The sequence below is a fragment of the Medicago truncatula genome, chromosome 8, assembly GCF_003473485.1.
Source record: "Medicago truncatula cultivar Jemalong A17 chromosome 8, MtrunA17r5.0-ANR, whole genome shotgun sequence".
NCBI classification, from domain to species: Eukaryota; Viridiplantae; Streptophyta; class Magnoliopsida; order Fabales; family Fabaceae; genus Medicago; species Medicago truncatula.
In genome coordinates, this window is record NC_053049.1 from 49,126,125 (window position 1) to 49,149,428 (window position 23,304).

At 33.3% G+C, this 23,304-nt stretch overlaps 2 protein-coding genes across 5 annotated transcripts; one reads left to right on the forward strand and one right to left on the reverse strand.

Moving 5' to 3' along the window:
• Window positions 1-7,137: 7,137 nt before the first annotated feature.
• On the forward strand, window positions 7,138-22,462 carry LOC11410150 (DExH-box ATP-dependent RNA helicase DExH3). 3 transcript variants are annotated; one of them, XR_005643669.1, is made up of 20 exons: window positions 7,138-7,503; window positions 7,879-8,033; window positions 8,127-8,214; window positions 9,294-9,539; window positions 10,840-10,935; window positions 11,886-12,074; window positions 12,176-12,335; window positions 12,606-12,736; window positions 13,180-13,353; window positions 13,455-13,727; window positions 14,156-14,350; window positions 15,294-15,497; window positions 15,647-15,716; window positions 15,867-16,015; window positions 16,680-16,988; window positions 17,745-17,804; window positions 17,926-18,078; window positions 18,208-18,318; window positions 18,450-19,333; window positions 21,679-22,462. XR_005643669.1 is itself a non-coding variant. In XM_003631004.4 (19 exons), exons 1-19 carry the CDS (start codon window positions 7,219-7,221, stop codon window positions 18,918-18,920), a joined length of 3,519 nt encoding a protein of 1,172 aa, XP_003631052.2. In that variant the 5' UTR covers window positions 7,138-7,218; the 3' UTR covers window positions 18,921-19,650. The 3 variants fall into 3 exon arrangements, 1 of the variants encoding a protein (XP_003631052.2); XR_003008129.2 differs by having other exon boundaries at window positions 22,045-22,462; XM_003631004.4 differs by lacking the exon at window positions 21,679-22,462 and having other exon boundaries at window positions 18,450-19,650.
• LOC11411174 (beta-1,2-xylosyltransferase XYXT1) lies at window positions 20,134-22,995 on the reverse strand. 2 transcript variants are annotated; one of them, XM_003631005.3, is made up of 5 exons: window positions 22,651-22,995; window positions 22,348-22,428; window positions 22,006-22,239; window positions 21,773-21,829; window positions 20,134-21,557 (listed from the first exon to the last, which is right to left on the reverse strand). In XM_003631005.3, the coding sequence occupies exons 1-5, from the start codon at window positions 22,787-22,789 to the stop codon at window positions 20,368-20,370; spliced, it is 1,701 nt and encodes a 566-aa protein (XP_003631053.1). In that variant the 5' UTR covers window positions 22,790-22,995; the 3' UTR covers window positions 20,134-20,367. The 2 variants fall into 2 exon arrangements, with proteins under 2 accessions (XP_003631053.1, XP_003631055.2); XM_003631007.3 differs by having other exon boundaries at window positions 21,773-21,835; window positions 22,651-22,993.
• Window positions 22,996-23,304: the final 309 nt, after the last annotated feature.

A 23,304-nucleotide genomic window follows, 5' to 3' on the forward strand; every position in this document is an offset into this window, starting at 1 on the left:
TAAACCCTAAGAAGTTAACAGCGAGACAAATACATTTTTAGTCGACTTTTTTGTCTTGGTGATGAGTTTCAGGCTATAGCTCTTGATTTGAGTATCGGAGATCTATTTATATGAAAGTGTTGTCGTCGTATTAGGGTTTTGTGATCAAGAAAAAAGTGTTTTGCTTCTATATTTCATGTTGTATCACACGAGGAAATGAAAAGTGTGTACTTTTAAAATTCTCATAAATGTAATTAAACGCACATAATGAGATAAAACATCTTTTGTTTCGTATTAAGATAAAATGAAAATTAAGATGTATTAAGAGTTTATTAAACTCCTAGTTATAAAATCTTATGTTTCGAGTTTTCACCCATAACACAGATGGAACAAAAATAAATTATATTAGATTTATCATATATTAAAGATGACGACTATCGTTACTTGGATGCGGCAAAAGATGATGGTGGCTCATCAGATTGGTGGTGCACTAGTATGCTTCTAAGAACTCTAACGTTCGAGTAAGTGGAGGTTTACAAAGAGATTGGAGATTTAACTGAATTTGGAAGCTACCTTTCACACAGGGTGAGAGTCCCTTATATATGTGACGTGTAAAAGGCTATGAGTTTGAAAATGTTAAGCGATTGTGATATATTTGGCATGAATCATGAATTGTGTCTGATTCACATGACTCGGTCATGGAATCTTAGTTTTTTATGCTAATGAACACGGTGTAATTTGTATCGTTAATGATGGATCATTTGTGCATTGGGACGCACTTTTTAGTTGGGTTCGACCTTGACCAAACATGAAACTCATACATCTGAAAATACAATGTCTCTTTTACATACAAAATTTTTGTTTCGATTTTTATAGTTGATTTTTTAATACAATTTATTGATTCCACAAATTATTCTCCATATGTGGGTTAACTTAATTCAAGAGTCAGAACCTTTCTCTAGGGAGTCGTTAGGTTCTTCTGAAACTTGTCGCGTTCTCTCTACAAATCTATCTTCTTTTCTTTTTTAGTCTCCCTCAAATATAATGTAACGCCCTATTTTATTATTTATTTATTTTATTGAATTTAGATGTCTTTTTATAATTTAGTCGATTTATTTTGATGAGTGATATTTTGTTATGTTATATGTTGGTATTTATTAGTATAATATATATGTTATATGGTGTAGAAATATATATGTTATTTGTTATAGAAATATTTTTTATATATATATTAGAATAATACTTATATTATACCACCACAAGATTGTTTTTTTGTATGAGTTTTATACCACCGCAACAAAGAATGATACTTCTATTATGTATTGACCACTCATGCAAACATGTTTTGAATGGTATAACATAAGATAAATTCAGTTCCCACATCCTAGCAACTATAGTTTGAGGGAGTTGTTTACACTTTCGATAATTATTTCAAACATTCCGAACGATACGTAATAATGATTTCATGAAAACTAATTCATAATCAGGATGTGTGAATACTAAATCATTTTACACTATCATGTTAAGTTACGAAAAACATAAGTTGATGGAAAAGATACACGAAGAACTATTTCAAATAACTCACTAAATTTGTACTAATTTTTGTGGAATCTGGTGTTGGCACAATTATAGGTGGATTGCTAGCGGTCTGTTACACATGCACAATCACTAACTCATACAATACGGAAAAAACTCAAATACCAAAAAGATATTAAAAATAAGCAAGCAACTTGTCGGAGTAGATGAAGTTCCAGCAAATTTCAGGGGGTTACTCTGCTGATAGAACGGTAACATGGTAGATTATGGATAAAAAAAAAATGAACCACAAACAAACAACACATGCAAGAGGATAATGAAATTATGAAAGGTAACAAATCAAAAAACAAATGCTAACATATTTAAACAAATTTCAAACTGCAAATCATAATACAAGATCTACTGCTTTCACACATGGCTTCTAAGACAAAACAAACACAACTTTCATCGCAATCAAAAAATACAAAAATCTAAAAATAATTGTGGAACTTAAGGCCTTAAATATGAAAGAGACATTGCAATGAAAAAATTGAGCACCATAATTACTATGGGCAAAGAGGTGGCTTGCCAGGAACAAATGGTATACTTTTGTATCATTCATTCATCACTGTCAAACTTACTTTTGTTAATAATTAAGTGCCACCAAATCTGAATCAATTAAATAATCATTAATTTGTAGATATGTTTCTTATACAATCAACTTTTCTTATAATACCCATGATTTTATTATGGATTTCAAAAATACATTGTTGTGTTAACTAACCCTATAAGATAATGCAAAACATACAATATCAGATCATTAGATAAAACAATATTTGAAATTGACATCCAGGATAAAATGATATACTACCTTACTGGCAATGTTATCCATTTTCTCAACCGTGCAATCGCCTTTAACTCTGGTGGCGGTGGAGGGTTTTGAAAGAAGTCTGTTCGACTGTCGGGTTTTTCAATCGGCTATTGAACTGCATGTATTGTATTACGTGTGTCAATTACAAAAAACAGACTGCACGAACAACCTAAATATAATTTAAAGCATATTCCATAAAATAAAATAAAATAGATAATGTAAAATAACATAATATAGAGATATTATAAAAGAATATCATCCTATTTTTTTTTGACACATGTCGATGATTAGGTGTTATCAACACTCGTTACGTAACTACAATCACTGAGTAGTTTCACATTATTATGTTATGCGTGTACAATAAATTTTTTGTTGTATTACACGTGTCAATTACGAAGGAGGTGCAAGTGAATAAGTAATTCATATCATTTAAACTTTTCCAACATTAACATAAATAAACTATGTCCTCTTAATTATTTATTACATTAAAAAATCATTATATTCACAATTTTGCAAAACATATAATAGTATATGATTCACGCATAAAATCATGGACATTTCTTAATGAATGTAAAATATAGTTGGAAATACATGTGCCACGCGATGGCCATCAATATTGTCTTAGAAACCCTAATTAAAACAAACACATGTGCGTTTAATTTGTGACTTATTATATGAGTTTTGGAAGAGAAAAGATCATGAATATGTGTACGTTGTTTGCAACATGTTACTTGTAACCACTTAGGTGCATTCATGAAAACATTATATTAAGTTCAATAACAACTTAAATGACTATATTTCATTAAAATATATTCTTGATAAGAGTTGTTTGAAATTCATTGATTTTACAACTTGTTATTAAACTTGCGACTTTATATGAAGTGATATCTAACATCATCACAATTTCACTCCTCCCTTCTATTAAGAAACACAAAAACATTACAAAGACATTTATGAGTGTGAGGACAATAGTTAAATAAGAAACTACTACTCTAAGGTATGGCTATATTTTGAAATTTAGTGTAAACTAATCATCATTTTCATTCTTAATTTTCTTTTAACCAAACAACTTTTTACAATACTAAAACTATTTACAGGGTATTGGCCCAAGAGTGTTCTAGATAAGAATAGGTGGTTCAACATGTTTGGTGTTCGTGCGGATACAAATAAAATTCTTGCTACGAGGTGCCCTGAAACGGATGCTCAAAAAGTAACTTTGCTAAAATTATGGACATGTCTCTTATATTATGCTTTATGGCTTAAGTTCTTTAGGCACATGTTTTAATTTTTATCTTTATTTTAGACAATCTAAAACATTTACATAATAATAATGGTATTTACTTATTAGATCATAAAACCACATGCCTTAATTTTTATTGTAGACAATCTTTGCATGTTGAGTCACATGTAAGGTAAAAGATCTATATCATGTCTTGTAGTTGTCATGTTCATTAGATGGTGCATCTTTGTTTAGCTTTAAGATTCATGAAAATAAAAAATTGTATGCATAATATGATATAAAGTTGTGCTTATTGGCTTGAAAACATCAATGTACTTACATGACAAATTGTTTTTTCTTGAAAATTTCCAAACTAAATTAATTTGAAAAAAATACATGTAGTGGATCTAACAAACCAGACAGGTTTAGATTAAATTCACTGATTTCTTATGGTAGTGTAGGATATATTAACGATTTTAAGTTTGTAACAAACAAATTTATGCTAAGATAGGAAGGAATATAAAGTACTTGTGGTATTTTATAATACTTCAATTGGAGTTACTAACATGAAACAATCTTTATTTATTTTAACTCACAATATATTGCACATTTGCATACGAAGAGCTAATAAGTTTGAAATAATTTCTTGATCATAATAGAAATTCTCTTTTATTATCACAGTTATAACTCATAAGTTACCAATATTTGATCTCTTTTCTTTAGGTTTCTCTTTTCATTAATCTACATCGGTTTTGCATTAATTGTTGTCTTTTGTAGGTATTTTAAAGTTGCAACCATACTCAACATTGATGGAAAAGACATAGAATGTTGAAAGTCAATGTATACCGCAGATGCCAAATATCTCTTAAACAATCATCATAGAACTAACCTTTGATGAGAAGGGTTAATTTTACAATATTAGTAAAATAGAGAACCAAAATTGTAATTAAGCCTATTTTAAAACAATTTTTCACTTTGGTGAAAAAATAGTTTTTCATTAAAACTTAAAACCAAAATAAATAAATATAATTTATAGTTTTTTTTTAAGAAAACGTTAAAGTTATAGCGAAAATTATGGAGCTTGTCATCGTCATTCTGTACTTAGAGTAACTCTCCATTTTCTTTTATCTCTTCATCTTATCTCATGATTAATTTAAAAAATAATATGGTAATTTGAAAAATGGACCCTCCCCTTCATATTCTGTCTCATTCTCTCTCCTTCCCTCAATCTTAGTCATTCGATCAAATCAATCTAATGGTCGTAAATTCAAAATCAAATAATCATGCCGGCGGTGATAAAAAATCACGGTGGTGGCCTCCAACCGTTAATCTTCATACCCTCTTCCTTTCAAAACATAACATCTTGCCTCTTGTAAACTCCCACTTTTAATTTGATTAAACATCTTCACAAATTCAAGTTCATCTAAAGCTCAAGCAATGCAAATCTGCAAATTCCCCACAATTTCAATTCATACCATAAAGCAAATAATTCATAAAAAAAAACAGATTTTCTACATATTCTTATATTCTCATTTAATAAATTGAATCACATTCTCTATGTTTCTCTGTTAATTGTAAGAAAGAGGAAGCAGGTAATGCAGAGATGTCGTGCCATTCACCTTCGTCTTCCCCGTCGCTAACGTCTTGTACCTGAAAGTCATGTTTTCCATTGTGGGTGGCCACTAGGTTGAGGAGTCTCATGCTTCCTGACCCCTTAGTTGCGTCACTACCGTTGTGTTCCCCGTTACCGACATCATGCATTTAAGGGTTTGTGTCTCCGTTGTGTTGTTACTGGGTTTCATAAGGAGTCTCGTTCATGTTTTCCAATTTATGGCATCGTTCAAGATTTAAGGATTTGGATATATTTTGCTTTTTTCCTTTTAAATTTACCACTATTAGATTGATCGAACGACTAAGATTGAGGGAAGGAGATCAGGAGACGATCGTGTTCCATTAGCTTAAGATAATAATTAGGCAAAATACATATTTTGGTCCTTTAAGTTTGACAAAAATATCGGATTAGTCATTTACATTTTTAAAGTTTCAAATATGTCATTTAAGTTGTTAATTTAATGAACATAGTTAAAGTTTTTTAGGTTTCAAATTGGTTCTTAAAAAGGTAACAAGGACCTATTTTAAAACTTATAAAACTTCAAGGACTAACCTAATACATTTTGTCAAACTTAAAAGACTCAAAGAGGTATTTGGTCTAATGATTATTAGCCGAAGATAATAACTGTGAAATAAAAATGCATAGTATATTGACTATTACTTTTCCCACCTATGCCTTTCCTCGCGCGCCCTATTTTTCCCCAAAATACCCCTAGTCCGGATTATATAATCCGGAACCATTCCATAACATATAATCCGGAATGTTTTGTGGTTTTTGGCACTTCATCATGTTGATGGATGAAGATGTAAGTTATGAATAGATGGATCCGGATTATACAATCCAAACAATTTAGAGAATTTCCGAATTATAAAATCTGAAAGGTGTAAATCACCCCGTTGAAAGTCAACAAAAGAGGGCGGTGAATGATGGTTCCAGATTTATAATCCAGAATGCATCAGTACGGAGGCAGAAGCCATCTGTTTTTGCTGAGCCTTTGTTTTGGCGCATTTTGCTTGCTTCCAATCAGACATATCATGTTGCTGACATATTCTAACAATAAATCGAAGTTATAATCATCAACAAAATATAATTTTGAAAACATAACATTAATCAAACGTAATTAAAAATTATCCAAGATTACATAACATTAAAAATTATCCAAATGTTACATCACAAAAAATTATCCAAGATGTTCAAACATTAAAAGTAAATAAAATACAATCAATCCCTAATAACTACACCCCAGGACCTCTGCCAATGTACATAAATCGAACTTACCTTCCATGATGTTTGACAAGGGTTGAAATGCGGTGCTTTTGAGCAACAAAACTTCAAATTTGGACAAAATTTGTGGTGTTCGAAATTTGGGATAATGTAGAGAGAGTGAATGGTGAAAGTGAAACTGTAAAAATGGGGTGAAGTTCCTTTTATACTTCGCAGTTGTCCGAATTTTATATTTCAGAACACGCATTCATGTTCCGGATTTTATAATCCAAAAGACATTTTCGTAATTTGTATAGGACATGCGAGAAGGATTTTAAGCAATAATAATAGTTTGTAAAAAAATAAAGGCTAAAATATGATTTTGGTCCCTGCAAATATGCCTCGTTTTGATTTTAATTCCTGTAAATTTTTTTTGTTGTTTTTGGTCCCTGCAAAATTTGTTGTCAAAAACAAAATATTTTGCAGGGACCTTTTTCAAAATCAAAAGATTTTGCAGGGACTACTTCTATAATAAATGGATTCAGTCATCATGTGCCACGTGTGCAAATCATCACAAAAGTGGAGCAGGGACCAAAACCAAAATGAGGCATATTTGCAGGGACCAAAAACAACAATTTTTTTTTACAGGACTAAAACCAAAACGAGACATATTTGTAGAGATCAAAACCATATTTTAGCCAAAAATAAAAAAGTAATAATAAATGAAAAAAGAGAGTGTGTGAAGTTAGGGATGCAAAGCTGCGTGGTTAGTTAGTGCACCTCATATTCATTCACTCACGTCACTCACCTCACCTCACCATGCCGTTTCCGATGATGCGAATTCGAATGCGGATTCCCTCCGCCGGCATCTTCAGACTCGCCGTTCGTCATTTCCTCACTACCACCACCACAACAACCACTAACCTCCGCATTCGTCTTTCATCTTCCTCACCCGCCGCCCTAAACCACCATAGACACAGGACCTTCGCTCTTCCATTTTTTCACCAACAAACCTCCACTTACGGCCGTTTTGCCTTCAAAGACGTTTCCTCTGATGAATCCGACCTCGAATTCGCTTCTTCTCGCCCTCAACAACAACAACTGGTAGCTTCTTATTTTCATTTCCTTTTTATATTCCTATCGCTATCACTATATTTGTTACTTACGCTGTTCACTAATTATACTCTGCCATAGCTTAAGCCTTTATCAGTAACCTATTTTAACACAATAATATAAAATAGTCACACTGTTTTTTGTATTATCTATAAGCTGTTTTTCATAAGCGATTCTGTAAAATAGCTAGTGAACATTTCAGAACCTGTTTTCGTGAGTTCTCCAAGAGAGTGTCACAACTCACAAGTGCTTATACTGGTAGATAAATTCAAAAAAGCCATTCAAACAGGCTCTTTAGAGTAGATTGAATTGAATAAAACTTGGCCAATAGCAAGCTTGCTCTTAAGTGATTTTGCTTATTATCAGGGAGATTCGACTCTCGAAAACATTGATTCTTGGAGATGGAAACTCACCATGCTTCTTCGCAATAAAGATCAGCAAGAAGTTGTGTCCAATGAGAAAAAAGACCGTCGTGATTTTCTGCAACTTGAAACTTTAGCTACCAGGATGGGCTTATACAGGTATGTTCAATTCCACATTAATTCATTCATATTTTATTCTGTTTCATTGTTTAGTTTTATAAATATATATATATATATATTTTACTCTGGCAGTCGACAATATGCAAGAGTTGTTGTCTTTAGCAAGGCGCCTTTGCCGAATTATCGCCCTGACCTCGATGATAAGCGTCCGCTGAGAGAGGTATGTATTATATTGCATCAAATGATTTCCTTTCTGTTATTTTAATTCTTGCGCGTAAAGGAAAAAAAGCACCTTCCTTTTCTTTGGACCTTTGGTGACGAATTTTAATGCATGAACTGGTTTAATTGAATGAATTTGATGGACCTGTAAAGTTTGGGGGTGAAGGAAATCACTTTTAGGGGACAGTTTATTTGAATTACAATTGTAGTTGCAAACCTAGAGCTGTAATTTAGTTCAGTTCAACTCTAATATTATTGTTTGATGTCCTCAATGCTACACGTGAAGTAGACTTTGTTGTGGTTACTGGTGGTAGTGATGGTGTTGATGATAGTAGCGGTGGTGGTGGAGGGGGGATTTGTGTAAGTAAGTGGCAGTGAAAATCGGTGAAACAGGCTTGCTGACACAGACATTTTTATGTTACCGTTTTGGTATGGTAATTAGAGGAGACAAAAGTGTAGGTAATGATGAGAGAGGTTAAGGTGAATGATTGGTGAGGTATGGAGAAGAAATGCATGAATTGATTTTGATGATGACACCTCATCATTTTAATGATGTGGAAAAATATGCGATTTGGTGTCAATAAATTGTTTTGTGACTGTTTTTATGATAATAATAGATTCCTAGCAGCAAAGAGTGCAAAGAATTATAAGCAGAAAACAACTGTCTTAATGTTTTCAGCTTTAACATTGGAAAATTGCACTGTTTGGAAAAGTCTATCGTTAGGAACCCAAGAATTGGATTCCAAAGAAATTAACAATTTTATTAAGAAATAGGATAGAACAGGAGAGAATATCTCCTCAAGGGTTTCCCCTTCACAATAGAGAATACTCTGTTCAAAATTACAATATTCAAAAGATACCCTCTAACTATTGTGTTCTCCTATTTATACATGTACTGTCTAACTAATCCAAATAACAAACTAATTAACTTCTCTAACAACTCGTAACTATAACCCAGATAACAATAACTAACTTCTCTAACAACTCATAATTACTTTAACTACTATAATTTCCATTTATTCTATATCCTAACATCTATCCTCTCTTGCACATATCCTGCTGCTTTTCTATGTTCTGCAGGTAACCTTACCATTTGGTGTTCATAGAGAAGTAGACACTCATCTCCTTGCTCATCTTTCACATAAGGCTACAAAAAGAGTAGGCTCTTTCGATGATTCCTTGCATAGATCAAGGGATGATGGAAGCATTCCTGCGGATGAAGGGATTTATGGGCATCCGGAACCCATGAGCCATAATAGTGTTGCCAAAGAGAAAATCCTTCAACGAAGAAGTTTGCAACTGCATCATCAACAACAAGACTGGCAGGTTTCTTGTTTTTCAGTTGTTTTAAGTAATTTCGGCTTATTTCACATTCCTATTGTGTGTATGTGTGTGTGAATTTATGGAAATATATAATGTAATTTTATATTCAGCAATGTTTTTAGGTTCAGCCTTGATCTTTTTCATAATAGTTATATCTTTTATTCTGGCCATATATCTTATACATATCATTTTTCTTAAGATTTATATTTTTTAGGTATAACTACAATGAAGGTCCTTAGGATATTTAAGGATTTTCCAATATGTCATTGAACTATAAAAATTTGTAATCCAGTCTCTGAATTTGGAGTTTAGCCCCTGAACAATTTTTTTTAATCAGGTCCCTGAAATTTGTAATTAGGCCTGTCCTGAACTTTTAAAATATTTGTAATTGAGGGACCTAATGACAAGTTATCTAAAAGTTAAATCACCTGATTCTTTTTTTCAAATTAAGGGCCTAATTACAATTTGTTGATTAGTTTCGTGACTCTCAGTTACAAATTTTTTTAGTTCAAAGACCTATTTAAAAATCCGCAAATAGTTGAGGAACTTATAGAGTAAATAAACTTATCTTTTAGCCTGGCCATTTGAAATCATATATCTTTTACATATCTTTCAAGTAAAACTCTTGGATAGAGGCATGAAGCAGAGCGGCTGACCCCAAAACTGATAAAGTGGGATGGCCTCTATACTGAAGATTACAGTAAAAGTTATATCATTTTCAAAAAGAAAAGATGCATCAAATTAAAGGTATATTATTAATACTAAATAATACTTTTAAGCTAAGTACACAAGTTAATAACAACAAAAATTATAGAATTAAGTTTAAAACTATGATGATTGAAGGATATAGTGGCAACAAAGAACATGAAGGGTGAAAAAAATAAAATAATCACAAGAGATGATGAGAAACACTTCACAAATGTAATCCAAAAATGCTCTGCTATCTAGTATCCATAATGGGTGTGCCAGCCGCAAGTGACTCAACTTTGCTACAAAGACGCTTTTGTGCATTATCATTATCTATCAATTTAACAATACATTTTTAGTGGAGAGCAACACTATTAGTACATTAAAGCAATTATGGAACTAGGCTTATTAAATTGCAAATTTTCCAACTTGTTGATTAATCAAATTTGATTGAATATTCAAGATCTACATTTGATAGTTGCAATTCGTGTTATATGGTTTGTTACCTTGATATATCATATGATGTCAGCTGTTTATTGATATTTTCTCTAAGTGAAATTTTTCTATACTTGAATCTTTTTGTCATTGTTTTTCATATATGTTGGTTTATTTATAGGAATCTCCCGAAGGCCAAAAGATGCTTGAATTTCGCCGAAGTCTTCCTGCATTCAAAGAGAAAGATGCATTTTTGAAAGTTGTTTCAGAGAATCAGGTGAAAAAGGAAAAAAGGGTGCCCTCTTCAATTTGTAATTTATTACTCCCTCTGTCCCACAATAACTGTCATCTTTGACCATTTCACACAGAATAAAAAAATGATAAATGAATGAAAGAGAATGATGATTTTACTAATTTATCCTTATTAACCATTATTGTATTCCCATTATGATAAAGGCAAATTGAAGAATAATAACTTGGGAGTGATGTACATAATATAAATTAGAGGATACAATTGGAAAAAATAATTAACTTATAAATTCTTGTTGTGAATTGATGTCAATATTTCTTACTTCTACAAGAAGCTGTTTGTTTTTGATAAATTAGGATATTATTATCATCATCATCATCATCATCATCATTATTATTATTATTTTCTTATTATTACTACTACTACTACTACTACTATTATGATTATCATCTAAAACAAATTTTTTTATGTTTATCCAACATCAGTTATAACTTATATCTCACCTGCAAACTTTTAGTCTCTTTTTTAATATTGTGCACTGCAGCACATCATTGATGTATTACATTGCATATTGATATATGTGGAGCTTCTGCATGGACGCAAACTAGATTGCATATTGAATCAAGCAGACATGTGAAATATTAGGATGGAATACTAGCATGGAGAGATATAGACACTCAAATATAACAAATTTATGCACATGCAGAAGATTATAGATTAAATTAGATAAAAATTATTACAAGATACGATGTAAACTTTGAACTACATTGTCTCTTCATATGTTACAATAGTCAGAAGCGAACAATCAAATTGAATCACTTATAGTTTATGAGCAAATGATAATTTAGAATGGGTAACATATGTGTTAATAGTTTTTCTGCAGGTCTATTTATTGTTGAGGATATTAATACCAATATGCTTGTGCTGCTGAGTAATAATAATTTGTATTAATTGGCATCGCTAATGAAAATTTGCAGGTCATTGTCGTCTCAGGTGAAACTGGTTGTGGTAAGACCACACAACTTCCTCAATACATATTAGAATCTGAGATTGAAGCTGCACGTGGATCTCTATGTAACATAATTTGTACTCAGCCTAGAAGAATATCTGCTATATCTGTTTCTGAAAGAGTTGCAGCAGAACGTGGGGAAAAATTGGGAGAATCTGTTAGTTTCTTGTACCTTTTAAGCTTGCCATTGCTCGGACTACTTAAACTTACATGCTATCTGTTTGACTTCAATTATTTGCATGTTTTCCATTCTGAAAGGTTGGTTATAAAGTTCGGTTGGAGGGTATGAGAGGGAGGGATACTCGTCTTCTTTTTTGCACCACAGGCGTGTTATTGCGGAGACTACTTGTGGATAGAAGTTTAAAAGGTGTAACTCATGTTATTGTTGATGAAATTCATGAACGTGGAATGAATGAAGGTAGCGATGATATTGTTTAATTCCAATATTGTTTTGTTATGAGATTAATTTCTATGCACCGACAGTGCAGAACTTTTTTATGCATGTATCCAATCAAATCGCACCATAATGCCACTTTATAGGTTAATTCCTAAAATATCTCCATAAATACCTACATGGCGTGATTTGATTGGAGGCAAGTGTAAAAAAACTTGAAACCGTTGGTGTATATAAATTAAATCCTTGTTATATTTAATATGTCAATATGACACCGACTTTCAATTTTGTCAGATTTTCTTCTCATTGTCCTGAAGGATCTCCTCCCTCGCCGCCCTGATTTGAGATTAATTTTGATGAGTGCAACCTTAAATGCTGAGCTTTTTTCTTCATATTTTGATGGTGCCCCAACGATACATATCCCTGTAAGCTCAGAATACTCATTTCTGCATCTTAATTGAAGTTCAAATGATGCTATCCCAATGTAGCTTACTATGTTGTTGTATTTCAGCAGTCATATAATCTATTCTGATGTGATTCATTCTTTAACTTTGCAATGATCAGCGATGTTCCGTTTTTATGGACATGATGAATTTTCTCTCTTGATAATGATTGTATAAGCTTTTAAAAGTAAAACTGTGTACTTTAGTAATTCAACAACTTAGCTGTTAAAAGAAATGCTTCTGTTGAAGTTATTTTGCACATTAACATTTATTCAACGTGCTTTTTGGCCAATATTTTCACAAACTAATATTATAAAATGAAAATTCCCAAATTTGCTGCTTTGGCTATGACTGCACATTTGCTTACAGATGTTGTGAACGGACACAATAAACTTTTATGTTTTTGGGACATGTGCAATATGTAGGGGTTTACCTTTCCAGTTCGAGCACAATTTCTTGAGGATATTCTGGAAAGGACCGGATATCGTTTGACTCCTTATAATCAAATTGATGACTATGGTCAAGAAAAAACATGGAAAATGCAGAAACAAGCCCAGTCTTTCAAAAAACGAAAGAGCCAGATTGCTTCTGCTGTTGAGGTACACAAGTTGATCTGGAAATATTTTCTTTGCTTTGTCTTCTTTTTTTGGGATGTTATTTTTTTGACTAGTTATGTTAATTTTTCTATGATGTTGCATAGGATGCATTAGAGGTTGCAGACTTTAAGGGGTATAGCCTACGCACCAAGGAGTCAATGTCCTGCTGGAACCCTGATTCAATTGGTTTCAACCTTATTGAACATGTGCTTTGCCACATTGTTAAGAATGAAAGGCCAGGTGCTGCGTTGGTTTTTATGACTGGTTGGGATGATATAAACTCTTTGAAGGATAAACTCCATGCTCATCCTTTGTTGGGTGATCAGAGCCGAGTATTACTTCTTGCCTGCCATGGCTCTATGTCCAGCTCAGAGCAGGTGACCTTGCTAGTAATAGACTGAAATACTACCACAGTAAATGCTACTTGTTGCTATCTGTTTTACGATTTAATATATGTCTTATGTGTACTTTTTTATTAAAATATTGGGAATAATGAGTCTCTTAAGCTTCTCTCAAAAGAGGCTCCTGCTCTCTCTCAGATCCAGCACACCTCTTGCACTTTCCTTTAAATCACACGGTTTTTTATTATTTAAATCAATTAGGTTTTTGTACTTAACTGAATGAATACCCCCCCTCTCTACTCAAAAGAGACTCTTGGTCTCTCAGATCCAGCATTCCTCTTGTACTTTCCTTTAAATCACACAGGGGTTTCTTTTTATTTAAATCAATTAGGTTTTTGTACTCTAACTGAATATATATATATATAGCGCATAGTGAATTCTGTTTGTTTTCTTTTATCTTGCAGAAATTAATATTTGAAAATCCTGGAGGAGGGGTGAGGAAGATTGTTCTGGCTACTAATATGGCAGAGACTAGTATTACTATCAATGACGTTGTATTTGTGGTTGATTGTGGAAAAGCAAAGGAGACATCATATGATGCATTAAATAACACTCCTTGTTTGCTTCCATCTTGGATCTCAAAAGCTGCTGCCAGACAGGTATTTGATTGTTCAAATTAGTTTTTTAAAATTTAGATTATTCGAGAATTTATTTGTCTATTTCCTTTCGAAAGGAAAATGGTCAGATAAAGTCTGTTTGCTGTAGATTATTTGAGTAAAAAACACTTATTTAAAGACTTCGATTGTTAAAATAATAAGAATAAAATAAAGAGTTTGGCCCTTGTATCACAATCTTTCTAATATGAAAGGTTTGACCCTTGTATTACCTTCATTTTCGTCCTGTAAGTGTCTGTAGTGTAGAACCATTATTAGGGATCTATATAAAAGCACACAGCCCTGAGCCCTGAGCACAGGGAATGAACAAGCAAGCAAATTGACCGTTCAGGAAGCAGTATGTTTATGTAGTTATGTAACATTCTATGGAGAAGGCCTTTTTCCATGAGTAGTAAAAGTCAAACACGCTTTCTAATGCATATACTTTTTAGAAAGATGGGTTTGTCTAACATGTGCAACATTGCACATGTTAAAACAACTAATAGTAGTAACTTTTTCTTGGAAAACAACAATTATTTATTCAAAAGTTTTATATTTAATATTAGATGTACATGTTCCAATACAAAATTCTATTTTAAACTTCTTAACATGTGCAAATTTGCTTATGATAGAAAAACCCTAGAAAGATTTCCAATAATGTGCGTGCCTTGTTAAAGGCACACATTATTGGAGTAGAAATAGATTGAAGTAATGTGTCAATTGGAAACAGATGAACCTAGTGCTTTTGGTGGATTACTGTAGTTGGATCATGAATGATTGTTAACATGTGATTGTTGCTATCGAGTTGCCCTACATCTTTCAAGAAGTTAAGCTGCCAAATATGACTCCTTTATATGCATAGAGCTTCACAATGTATTCTTTACCATATTCTTTTGGATTTATCTTTGGCAGTCTGGCTGCTTAGCAAATTTACATTTTTTTTCTGTAGAGAAAAGGAAGGGCAGGTCGTGTTCAATCTGGCGAATGCTACCATCTTTATCCCAGATGTGTTTATGATGCTTTTGCTGATTATCAATTGCCAGAGCTTTTAAGAACACCTTTACAGTCCTTATGTCTACAAATAAAAAGTCTACAACTTGGAAGCATCTCTGAGTTTTTATCTAGTGCTCTCCAGCCACCAGAGCCTCTGTCGGTAAAATTCATTGCACTTGTTTTTGGAACTTGAACTGTAATAGGATGGTTGTTTGAATTTATTTTCATTGCAATCTATGTATTGATCTAAGACATTCTTCATCTTGCATCAGTGTTGTTTTATTCAATTTCCTATGTTGTCAATTGCAGGTTCAAAATGCTGTTGATTATTTGAAAATTATTGGTGCTTTAGACGAGAATGAAAATTTGACAGTTCTAGGTAAAAGAACTTACACTTTCTGCATCTTGGTCTCAGCTTCTCCTGCCATTTTACTATCTACTGATGCCACTGTTTTCCCAAGCCTTTTTTTTATGCATTATTTTGATTTATTTCAAGAGTCACCAAGGATATCGAGTTGTCAATTTTCAGGGTGCAAGTTGTCAATGCTTCCGGTAGAGCCTAAGCTTGGCAAGATGCTCATCTTGGGAGCTATTTTCAACTGTTTGGATCCCATATTGACTGTTGTTGCTGGGCTTAGTGTGAGAGATCCATTTGTTGTGCCGGCTGACAAGAAGGATGTAAGTTATGAGCACTGCTAATATCTCCCCCGCCTCTCCCCATGCCATGTTGCTCTTGATAGAAATATTGGTGGATTATATTAGTTTTGATGTTGATAGTTGTTACACGAGTCCAAATATTTTTGTTGGACATAAAGTGTAGTAAGTTCTTATATTTGCGCTGCTTTGTTTATTATATTGGCCTAAACTCATGCACTCGTCTCTGAATTTGTTGATTAGGTTGATCCCATTGAAATGAACATGGATTCATATATTTTTTTGTTGCAAGAACTGTGGTTATATTTGTTTATATTTGATATTAAAATATTGTTGTCTCATTCATTATTTTGCTTGGGATCAAATCAATATTGCTATGCTATGTGTATGCTAGGCAGAGAAGATATGGCTTTGTATCTGTCATTACTCATGAATGCATCCCTAGACACAAATGATTTTATGATTAACACCCCTTAATGAAGAGCCCTTTGAGCTTGAAGCGTAGACCACAGTAGAAGAATGGGGCAACAAGGGTGAAACTCTACTACTCTAGTCCACATGGTCATAAAGGCTTTGGTGCAATATTATAAACCAGCTATCCCATAATATGCTAAATTTGTTAAGTGAAGGTACATGATTTGCGTTGTACCTAAGATTATTTAATTATTTGCTTTTATTTTTTATGCAGCTTGCAGAGTCGGCCAAGGCCCAGATTGCTGCTCGTGGATACAGTGATCATCTTGCACTTGTTCGTGCTTATGATGGTTGGAAAGATGCTGAAGCACAGCAAGCTGGTTATGAGTTCTGTTGGCGTAATTTTCTCTCGTCTCAAACCCTTAGGGCTATTGATTCTCTCCGAAAGCAATTCTTTCACTTGCTCAAAGATATTGGTCTGGTTGGCAACAATTCTGAAACCAACAATAAATGGAGTAATGAGGAGCATCTGCTCCGAGCAGTTATCTGTGCGGGTTTGTTTCCTGGAATATCCTCTGTTGTGGTAATCCACTTACGAGTCCTTTTCATTTCTCTGATACTTCAATTTTAGTTTACACTGTTTCAAATTTGTCCGGGCTTTGATGCATGTTGAATTGTTCTGTCTGCATAATTCATTTTCTACAGTTATGGCATTTTCATGAAAGTAACATACCTGCAAATAACACACATTTATGCACACATGCAGTAGCATATATGACTATATGAGCCACATGGGCTTACATATTTGCTCTCAATAATTTTGTTTCTTATTTCAATTTCAACTATATTTCTTGGTTTAAAAAATGACTGCATTGAGTTCCCCCAATGTTCGTTGTTGATATTAAATTAACTGCACTTTTTTTCATCAATGTCATATCATATCTTCATCAGCGAACATGAAAAAAGTAACTTCTCATTACATCTAATATCACACCAGCAAAAAACAAAGATAATGAAAGACAGTATTTCCATATCAAAAGTAGGATATTATTGGAGGAATTAATTACATCGATATGAAAATGATGGAGGTGACGATAACATGGCAATTACGAGGACATTAGTTGATCTTTGTTAAAATAAGGACTACTGAAATTGTAATTTAAGAAAGTATTTATACATATTTTGTAACATTCATAAGTGTTCGTGTCTTTGGGTATTGTATATATGTTGATCTCATTAAGATATGGAGGGAAGGCTGTCCGTTGTGTTTTATATGTAAATTAGTTGAATTTTCCCATGTAATTCTTTTTGATGTGAGGTTGTGAAAATTGTTATGCAGAACAAGGAAAAGTCAATATCACTGAAAACAATGGAGGATGGTCAGGTTCTTCTGTATGCTGTAAGTTTCCTCTTCCAATATCTGATGTTTTCATCAATCCTTGTATGTTTATGACCAAGTTTTGTTTTGGGGGAAAATATAATCCATTAAAGTTCTAAAATTTTGTTGCTACATCGTGTAGAACTCGGTAAATGGAAGTGTAGCCAAAATTCCATACCCATGGATAGTGTTTAATGAAAAGATTAAAGTGAATACAGTATTCCTTAGGGATTCAACTGGCATATCTGATTCCATGCTGCTCTTATTTGGCGGGAACATATCCAAAGGTGGACTGGTAAGTTCATACACTGGTTTTTCTTCACGTTTCCCCTCGACCAGTTGTTTTTTATTGTTTATATCTGTTGGTTCCTTTTGACCACTCATTGTGCTTTTACATATGGTGAACATATGATTCCTTTGACAGGATGGTCACCTAAAAATGTTGGGAGGGTATCTAGAATTTTTCATGAAACCAGAATTAGCCAAGACGTACTCAACTTTGAAGAGGGAACTGGAAGAATTGGTACATAAAAAAGTAAGTTCAATTGTATTGACCATAACTTAAAACTTTGATACTTATCAAGGGAATAATTCAGCCGTGTAGCCATATTTCCCCCTCAATTTCTTCCTTGACATAATTACTTTATGCTCTGCTTGTTATGCCAGCTTGCGGATCCTATGTTCGATATACACTCGCATAATGAGCTTCTTTCAGCTGTTAGACTGTTGGTATCAGAGGACAACTGCGACGGAAGATTTGTCTATGGTCACCAGGTCTTACCACAGTTAAAGAAGGAAACGAAATCCAAAAGTGGTGATGGAGCTGGGGGTGATAATTCTAAAAATCAGCTTCAAACATTCCTCAGCAGGGCTGGACATCAGTTACCAACTTACAAAACACAGGAGCTGAGAAACAATCAATTCCGTTCTACTGTCATATTCAACGGCTTGGATTTTGTTGGCCAGCCATGCAACAGCAAGAAACTAGCAGAAAAATCTGCTGCTGCTGAGGCTATTCTATGGTTAAAAGGGGATAATACCCATTCATCTGGTGATATTGATCATGCATCTGTGCTTTTGAAGAAAAGGAACAAGAAAAGTAAAAAAAAATCGTTTAGTGATGCTAAATGGAGTTAAGTTACCTTTGCGAGGCATATTTTTGGATAGGTTTGTTTGATAGGATCCTATACCAAGGTTTGTCTATGTTCTCTATGTGGTGCAATCAAATCAGGGGTAAATTTACCGGCAAGAGTGTACAGAGCTATCAGGGATCTTGAATCTGAAAGGTATAGATCTTAGCTCTTGATTTTGAAATGGGGGGAATTGTATCTAGAGTCCACATAAATTAGGGGCACATTCCAAGATGTGTATTCCTACAATTGCTTTTACTAAATCTGACCCGGAGTACAGCATGGGTAGCTGAGCAGCTACTGTACTTGCAATGAATTCATTAAAAATGGAGAGTGTAAGCAGCTAAAATTCGTATCCACAGGCTAATGATGCTTTTGTTCTGCATCACTCTTGTGGGCAAAGAAGAGATACTTTACAAGGTAATTCACTCGCAATATTTAAGTGCATTTCTAAGAGTTGTAGTTACTTCGTTAATCAAGCCATCCGATCATCGGGTTAAATTTTAGAATATGTAGTTAAAATTATTTTTACACTCGAGGATTATGGTGCATGTTAGACCTCTTGAGATGAATTCTTTTCAAGCTGATATTGTAAGCTATAAGAGATAACTTTAATGAATAGGGAGATCAATTTTGATTTACTTAATTTCATTATCTGTTTAGGAAAACAAGTGAGTTGATTTATTAAGTTGTACAATAATTTTTAGAACTAGAGACAATGCAAACTCAGTTTGACAGTGCTTTGAGTTTTTACAGCCTTCGAAGTTTTTTTCTTATTTTATCCCCGCAGACGTTCAATTTCACTATAAAATAACTTTTTATTGTTCACGGGTCATTTATTATGACACAGGTGTAGTGTTCTCAGAAAATTTATTGACTATTAAGTTGCCAAGTTGTTGCTGTCTTTAGGCATGCAGAACACTAGAACGTCTTGAATTTTGATACTATAGTTTTGTTACTTTCTTATTTTTTACTTACTATTTTTTAATAGTTTATCATATACTTTTGATTATTTTTTTATTAATTATAGAATTACTTTTAATGATAAAATAATACTTTTGTTTTTCTAGTATACTAAAAAGGAAAATAAAAAGGTATTGAGGTCAATATTTTTCATTTGGGTCTAATAATGTTACATTAGTATAGGTTTAATATACATTGATCCTACTATCTATAAAAATACTGATACTCTAATAATGTAGATCATGAAATTCATAGACTTAAACTAATTTTGGTCATTGTATAATCAAACACAACATTAACCTAAATTGTTTGTTATTTGCAAGATGTCCCAAAACCATGCCTGAAACTCCACTAATACAAATACAAATATTCTGTTTGCTATTTTAGGAAAATACAATGGATAAAAACATATTAATAAATTATGGATATCTCAACTGATTACTAACAATGACAACCCAAAGAATCCAACTAACTAGATCAAAAACTAGACCTTATTGATGCAATAACTCAAGGGCTTTCTGTAATGTTGGTCTAAACCTATTAACATCAAGCCTTACATTTTGTTTGTCAAAATACACTGACCTAAAGGCTTCCCATCCTTGTTTTTCAATTGATGAGGGATCCTTTATAATCATATGGTCTAATGGATACTGTTGTATAAGAGTGCTTTCATCCAACCTTATTTTATATTCCAAGTATTTTATGTTCATATCCTCTGAGGGCCTTGCAAAATCATTTGTGGCAAGCCATTCCACTTGCATTCCACCAAAAGGCACAACTTGGATGAAAATTGCATTTTGAGGAAGGAAAAGTATGTTAGTAAGACCTGCACCATGAACTCCCATTAGTACATCACAAGAGTTTACAACATTTGCAATACTCCTCATGTTCCTTCCTGCTTCCATAACAATTACTCTGAAACCCAACCCTTTAGCCATTTTTGCTATTTGATTTGTATTAGTGAAGGATCTTGATGTTTTTCTGGAGAGAATCAGGAGCCTAGGTTTCTTACTTTGATTACCAATATCTCTAATTTTGATTGCACTCACTCTCTTCAGTGAATAAGAACTTCTCAAAAAATCCCTGAAGTCTTTGATAGAATAGGAATACTTCTGTGGGTCAATGCTTAGCTCTTTATGATACCTTTTAAGGCCAATGATCACCTTAGGGAAGCAATGCAATTCATCATCTCTATCAATGTCAATAATTTCATAATTAGACAGTTTTTTAAGAAATGCTTGGTGTTTGGAAATCCACCAAGACTTCTTATCAGTTATGATAAGCTGTACTTGTCCATTAAATTGTCTACAAGTCAAAAACAGTGGAATGACAATGTCACTGAATTCATGGAAATGGTTTCCAGTGTATCCTGCCGTAGAGAATATTACTGCTGGAATGCTGTGGTATTTGGTGCACTGTGAGACTTGGTGGGTAGGTTTTACAGTCTTTACTGACCATTTTGTTACACTACTCATTGTATATGCATCACTCTTCCGAGCATATGGCCTTATAATCCATGACACGTTTTCAGCCAGGCTGTTTGTTTTGCGTGACACAATGTAAACGGAGGAGGATTTTCCATGCACCCGGATATCTCCTTGGGTTTGGCAGTATTCTGTTCTTGCTTCTGAAACACATAGTGGTTGCTCTTGCTCTACTTTTCTTGTTTCTAATTTTTCAACTGAAAAATAAAGAATGATTAAGCCTTGCATATAAAGGATCTTTAAGAATTAATATCATTAATTATAAAAATTAATTTCAATCTGACTGAGGACCTTGCATTTTCTATTGGGGGAGGGCAGATGGATCAATGTTACTAATCAATAAATGGAGCTTATTTGAACTAAGCTTTCAAGTCCCAACTTACTGCGACATCAGACTAGCAAATGATCTTACCTTCGGCTTTTGGTGGGGAGATGCTGGTGTCATTGATGAGAGTCTTCGTTGCATTATCTGCAACTACAAAGTAAAGAAGTTTCTGTTAAAATAGTTAACTTTCACAGTCCTTATAATTACCATCCTTTGTGTACTCTGCCTATCTTTTGTTTTTAACTTTTTTTTTAATTATGGAAATTAAGGTGGTTGAGGTGTTCATATAATTAAACCACAAGTAATTAATTTGTTATTACCTTTAGCCATTTGTGGAGAGATTCTTGTGGCATTGACAGGGTTCTTTGGTGCAATTCTATCATCTGACAAATGAGATATTCTTGTGGCATTGACAGGGTTCTTTGGTACAATTCTATCATCTGACAAATGAGATATTCTTGTGGCATTGACAGGGTTCTTTGGTGCAATTCTATCATCTGACAAATGAGATATTCTTGTGGCATTGACTGGGTTCTTTGGTACAATTCTATCATCTGACAAGTGAGATATTCATAGGGTTAAAGGTTTACCTTAAATCCTTTTATTAACCATATTGAGATTCAAAAAATCTTACCTTCAATATATGTCTTATCTATTCTTACCTTCGGCTATTTTTAGAGAGCCACTGGTGTCATTGACCATCAACAATTTGGTGTCAACGCCAATTGAGAGCTTGATGTTCACTGTGAAAAGAAGTAAAGTTATACTCAAAGGCTACTATATATGCAAACTCATTTCACAAAAGAAAGTGGTTTGATTTATCTGCATTTCATGCCAAAGAATTATATTAATGAAAAACAACATGGTTGCTTGCTGTACAACTTAGACATGATTATATGTGGAAATAAGTGGCTAATGCAAGCGGTTAATTACATTACAGAGGAAAAGAAAAATGATGTACTCACAATCATATATAGGACCCAAGTAAGGTTTAAATATGCAAAGACTCAAAACTATGAGCAAAAAGCCAACGAATGCTCCATATCCCAGTTTTTTCTGCTCATAACGACTAAAGCTTTTGGCAAATATTGTATTGTAAATCATTTTTATTTTATCAACCAAAGAACTCAGTAGTACTCTGTCAGAATGCCATCTTACAATCAATTAAAACCATTCTGATCAAAAGCTGATTAGTGGATGACCATATATAAAATCTTTGTAGGCAAAGCTAAGATTTTGCGACATATTTTTATATAAATGACAAATGGAGGAAGGTGCGTTAATATGTCTATACAATGTTGCTCCTCACGTAGTTGTTAGCTCTTGAATCAGGAGTATTCTCCAAAACTAATAAAATAGGGAATGAAAAGGACCCTGTGGTTGACTGTTGAGACATATTTGGAAACTTTTTCAATGATTAATATGTGCATATTTGGTTAGGTAATTATAGTTTTTTCACATATGAAGCAAGAACTACCAGCCAGCTTTGAAAAAGTATTAACCAACTAAAGCTTGTTTAAAATGTTATCAATTATTGCAGTACTACCCATATAGCTCAAGTAAAAAATCTTACTAGCTTGCTGCATCAACCTCTTCACGAAAATAGTAACTTAAATAGT